At 38.4% G+C, this 5,865-nt stretch overlaps 1 protein-coding gene across 5 annotated transcripts in view; it reads left to right on the top strand.

The window, feature by feature from the left end:
* Positions 1–3,500: 3,500 nt before the first annotated feature.
* The window catches only part of PPP6R3 (protein phosphatase 6 regulatory subunit 3), a 63,114-nt gene continuing 60,749 nt past the window's right edge, over positions 3,501–5,865 (top strand). For 2 of the 5 annotated variants that reach the window (XR_004842618.1, XM_035899012.1), the window contains exon 1: positions 3,502–3,611. Coding sequence is in view for 3 of the 5 variants with exons in the window: in XM_035899012.1 (XP_035754905.1) it covers positions 3,510–3,611 (102 nt within the window). In the remaining 2 variants the exon portion in view is untranslated. Of the gene's footprint in view, positions 3,612–5,865 lie in introns of all 5 variants that reach the window. The other 3 variants (XM_035899493.1, XM_035899102.1, XM_035899160.1) reach the window with 3 other exon arrangements.

Consider the following 5,865-nt stretch of genomic DNA (forward strand, 5'->3'; position numbering starts at 1 on the left):
CTTGGGGAGGGTGGGCGGCGCATTGTTCCCCGGTAGACCCGAGGAGATCTAAACCGGGTGAAGCGTTTTGTCGAAATGGGGGAAGCCGTTTGCACTACTCCCTCCCCCGTCAGTCACTTGTGCTGTTGCCGTAACTTACAGAACTTTATTCTGGCTTCACCGTTCTCTCTCGGGTAATAAAAAGATAAGCCTTGCTGATAGCTAATTTTGCATTCACTTTCCTTTAAAATCAGTCCCTCAGTATTCCTGTGAGGACGCTGCCTTGGGTTTGGGTTTTTGTTGTTGTTTGGGGGGGTTTTGTTTGGTTAAAAAGGCAGCTTCTTTCAGTTGATTTTTTTTAAAGAGCACAGCAGTGTTTGGGTAGGCTTTAACTGCTGTTAAATACATTTGGCAAAATCTGACTTTGAACCTGCCAGCTCTTTCGGTTTTGTTTTGCTTTAGTCACTAAGAACTCAAAGTGTAAGAGGGAATTAATGTTACAGTCTTGTGTCTTGTATGACATGAGTACACCCGTGAGGCCAAAGATCATCTCTGTCAGGATAAACATTATTTAAGTTAGTAGAATACTTCAAATAGGTGTGTTGCTATTTTTAAAAAGTGTTCTGAGTGGAAGAGTACAGAAAACTTCTGAGTGGGTGGATGGCTTTAGGAAGTGTTCCTTGTGAGATGTTGACAACTTAAAAATGAAAGGTTCTGTTACTGCTTGTGATGTTAGTTAGATTTAAAATCTTCAGTGGAAGGAGTCTGGATGTACTCTAACAGTGTGGTGTGTGTTTGATTTTTGGTTGTTTTTTTTTTTTTTTTCTTCTTCTTCTCTTTAGTTGATGAGTATTAAGCTGGCTTAAAATTTCCAGATACTGTATAAAGTAGTTTGTGAACTGCATGTGTGCTTTTTTTTTTTTCCTCTGGAACGCTGAAAGATGGGAATTCTCCCGGTTTCAGTGTTCCAAATAGATTACTGCAGTTATTTGAATTGCAACGTGTATTTTCAGTACAACACACATTCTAGTAAGAGTCTGTGATTACTTAGGTCTGTGCTATTTATTTATGTTTTCAGTAGTGAGGCATGGACTAACTGTAGCTTGAAAGACTTTATTTATACAAATATAGAAGAACACTACAGAATTATCTTTAAATATGACTGGCTAATGAGACTTCATGCAAATAAGGTATCCACTCTGCATGTTTATTTCCTGACAGTTTGTAGTTCTAAGTACTGTTTAAGTTCACTTCAGTGATTTGTTTCTGCCATCTATGATATTGCTTGAACATAGGTGATATTTATTTGCTTTGTGTGTGAAAAGCAGAATGTGTATGCAGTATTGAATCCTGCACTTTCTGCATTACTAAAGGAATTTATCTTCTAATACTACTAGAAGATTTTATTTTGGCCAGAGGAACTGCTGAAGAAGTCTGTTTACAATGAACTTGAGGAAATCACTGAGTTAATGTGAAAGTTGTAGTTTAGAAATTGAGAAATTTGTCCTGTTTATTAAGTGGGGTAGTGCACTATAGCTTCTTTGCAAGCAAGTTAGATTTAGATGTAAACTGCTGTGACTGTAATATCTTTTGGATTCTTTTAAATCTAAATCAACTACCTGTTATTATTACCTTATGGAGTTAAAGATACTAAGTAGTTGTATCACACAAAGTGTGTCTTTTTCACAGTAGTGCCTGCACTCTACTTCTGTTGACTTGCTAAAGTGAGAAAATGTGACTGTTTACCTTTAGAACCCTTTTCTCTTGCGCTCAACAGAGCTGATGCTATAGCGGATTCTTTTAAATCTAAATCAACTACCTGTTATTATTACCTTATGGAGTTAAAGATACTAAGTAGTTGTATCACACAAAGTGTGTCTTTTTCACAGTAGTGCCTGCACTCTACTTCTGTTGACTTGCTAAAGTGAGAAAATGTGACTGTTTACCTTTAGAACCCTTTTCTCTTGCGCTCAACAGAGCTGATGCTATAGCCTGTATACCAATCACAGAATCAGATGATGTTCTAAGAGTGAGATTCACGTGAATTAATAGAACAGAAGCTGAACTTAGCAGTATTAAAGCAGGAAATTATGTATGTAGTTTTAGTATTAACAGATGGTTAGAGAGTGAACTCTATTGTTACAGCTCAGCAGCTTTGCTTCTCTACTCAGCTTAAGCTTGAAATGCTTGAAATATACTATGAAATGCTAAAGAGCTGGCTCAAAAACAACTAGTATGGGATTGAAACAGTCAGAAGGGAGAAACACTTTGAAGAACTGTCTGGTCCACTTTCCTTTCTCTCCATTGATGTCCTCTTTTGTCCAAGTGCTTAAAAAGACATGAAGTATTTGCTTAACTCTGCAGATAGTTAAGATCCCTCTATATCAGTATATTGAAATAAGACATTTTCAAGCTTTGGTGTTCCAGCATACTACACAACATCTTCATAGGTAGGAGGCTTGCGTATTACTTCTTGCGTATTACTTACATATTGCTTCTCACGTATAACTGGGTTAATTTATGGCCTTTGGAAGTTATGATGGAAACTGACTTTTGTGATTGGGCAGAAGAGGCAGTAGTACAAGCATGGTGATCTGTTTCTGTAGTGAGGTAGGATGTCTTAAGCATATTGTCTGCCATCTAGATTCAGCTCTCATAGTAGCACCTCCATCTATGACCCTTAAGATTGCTGTGTACTTTGTTATTTCATATGCCAGGTTTAGGAATAGTGTGTTATCTCAAAGTAGACACCACATCCACATTCTAGAAGACCAGATGTCCGACTGGATTATCCTAAGAGCATGATGTGGAGCCATTGTTTTTGGCAAAACTTTCCACAATAATAAAACAAGTAGGGATAAATGAGAAATAATATCTTGTTTGTCTCATTTTGTCAGGTTGGAGAAAGCCAGCAAAGAACTTGGGGAAACTGTTTAGCAACCAGGTTTGAGCCTGATGTTTTTGGGCTGGGAGGCAAGCCTGAAAGATAATCAAAAAATACATAGAGAATATGAACATAATGTTGAAAATTTTGTATAGCATGCTTAATTGTTTTTGTGGTGTGTCAGGGTGCCAGAATCTGTTTTAGAAACCATATGCTACTAAGCAACTGAAGTAATATGTTTTTCTACTCTTGGATATTATATGTACCTCTATAGCTAGCTTGGGATACTTCTCAGGAAATGGGATAGACTGAATTGATAGGATTGGGAAGACATTTTGGTATAAACTGTCAACAGCCTGCTTGTTTGTGGAATAGTTCTTCACACAATATTGGGAAAAAATCTGTTACTGTAAAATACAAGACTCTTCATGACCTTCGTTTATTTAATAACTTCCATGAAATGCCAAGAAGCATGTTTGAAGTGGTATATGTGATTTGGAGTGGGTGAAAACATTCCCAACTAACCCTTTGACTGTTCTTTCTTCTTGCTATTACTTTGTATAGTCATCCCCTAATCCAGTTAAACTGACGTATCTTTTCCTCTTCCATGGGACTTAAAAACTTGGAATGCTCAGTGACAGAATCTATGCAATGTGTTACATGCCAGCAGTGGAAAAGAATACTGAAAGGACCTCAGTATACAACTGTATGGAACTGTGAAGCTGTAATACACTCTGCTGGAGTGGTGGTATGTAGAATCATTTAGGTTGGAAGTTACCTTTAAGATCATAGAGTCCAACCATAAACCTAACACTGCCAAGTCCACCAATAAACCATGTCCCTAAGCACCACATCTACGTGGCTTTTAAATACCTCCAGGGGTGGCAACTCAACCACTTCCTGGGCAGCCTGTTCCACTGCTTGACAGCCCTTTCGGGGAAGGAATTTTTCCTAATATCCAACCTAAACCTCCCCTGCTGCAACTTGTGGCCATCTCCTCTTGTCCTGTTGCCAGCCTCCTTTTCTCCAGCCTAAGCAACCCCAGTTACCTCAGCTGCTCCTCATAAGATTTGTGCTCCAGGCCCTTCACCAGCTTCATAGCTCTTCTTTGGATGTGCACCAGGACCTCAGTGTCGGTCTTGTAGTGAGGGGCCCCAAGACTGAACAGAGTATTTGAGGTACAGCCTCACCAATGCCAACTAGAGGGGGAATAACGACTTCCCTAGTCCTGCTGGCCACCCTGTTTCTGATACAGGCTGGGATGCTGTTGGCCGCCTTGGCCACCTGGGCACACTGCTGGCTCATATTCAGAAACCTATTCAGTATGTTGTTAGGCATGTTGGTAAAATTGCTAAGAGGAGCACCTATGAAATTGGTAGTGAGAATTTGGTTAAAGACATGAAGGGAGGAAGAATTGAGTAAAAAATATGTATGTATGCACAAGCAAAAACTGGTCTGTAGTGAGATTTAAGGGTTAGTTTTCTTGGAGGAAGTTTTGGGAACAGTCCTATTTAATTTTGAATGAGATGATTCTAAGCGTTTATACACAGTCTAAGTTGCACGTCTTCAAGGAGATGAAGTACGTGGCCTAGTGGTCTCCATCCTGTGCCCACTGGGTCTTCTGGAAAATGAGCACTGGAAGACCAGTTGTGCCAAAAGATACTTTTAAACACGAGGAAAACTCTAAAGCCTTTTTATGATGACCAAGCAGATCCTGGTTGAGGCCTGTGAAAGGATCATGTGATTTCCAGTTTGGTAACAAAACATGATTAGGATTGAGGATGGGAACTTCCAATTTTTTTTTTAGTAAAACCTCTGACTTATTTCAGAGTTTATTAAATATGTTCTAGAATATAGCAATTCCAGTAATAAAAGCATTCTCACTGTTACTATGTATTAAGTGTATCCTAGGCCTCATTTATCCCTGCTATGAAGTGGCACAGTCCCCACCTTCAATGACCATAGGCAGAATTTGTGACTGGATCGGAGTATATAAAGTAAGATTGTATTGTGCAAATTTAACTTCTACAAGAGGTTTTTGGAGTAAATCTCATTCTTTCCTGAGCTAGTAGTAGAGAGAAAGATGCTTCTGTAAATGTACATTATGCTCCTCTAGAAAAGTGAAGCATAAGACCCTAGACCCTAGTGAGGTGATGCACATTTCTCACTCGTAGTAGTGCCCTAATTGATAGATTAATCAAAAGCAAGTTAATAAAATTTCAAGTAGTGCTTTATACAGTGGCTGTAGGCAATGCTTAGTACAGATGTGATTACATCTTTTTTTTTTTTTTCCTTCATTGTATTGTAACTGGTTTGAGCAGTTGAGTTAGAGCAGAAAACAAGGGAGTAAACATTTCTAAAGGCTTGGCTTGCTACAAATTGCTAATACTTCAATGCTACTTGCACTGCAAAAAAGAGTATCAGCCACTGCCTCTGTAGGGTGGATTTTTGCATCTTTGTACTAGAGTGGTTATACGGTTAGTATTTCTCATATAGAAACTGTAAAAATACAATGCTATTTGCTTTTGTTTTGTGTAAGTATAGTGGAAAGTGGTAAGTATAGTCTTGTAGGGGTTTTTTGGCTTTTTTTTTTTTTTACTAAGAGTTACAGTAGGGCAAAAATCATAGGTAAGGTCCTGGTGAAAAAACTCTTCTTTCTGTGGAACACACTGTAACCTTACCTTTACAGCAGATGTAGGGCTCTCTTCATATTTCGTTCTTACTTACCATTTAGTACTTTGACCAGTCTCCAATGTAAAGAGCTCAACTGGAACTTTAAGACTAGTTCGAACTACAGTAATTCACATTATTTTTTCTATTGCTGCCTTAACAGACTTGTTAGGGTATCCAAGTATCTTTAGAAGCTAACTCTTTTACAAAATAATAAGTAGAGGATCACATCTGTTTGAGTTTAGCTGCTGTCTTCAAACATCTTGAGAAAGGATGGAAAATCTAGAGACTGGAACAGACCTGGGTAGGTGAGTTTCCTGGTGATGTTTTAA

This window comes from Egretta garzetta, unplaced genomic scaffold, assembly GCF_000687185.1.
Source record: "Egretta garzetta isolate BGI_Z169 unplaced genomic scaffold, ASM68718v1 scaffold840, whole genome shotgun sequence".
Classification (NCBI taxonomy): Eukaryota; Metazoa; Chordata; class Aves; order Pelecaniformes; family Ardeidae; genus Egretta; species Egretta garzetta.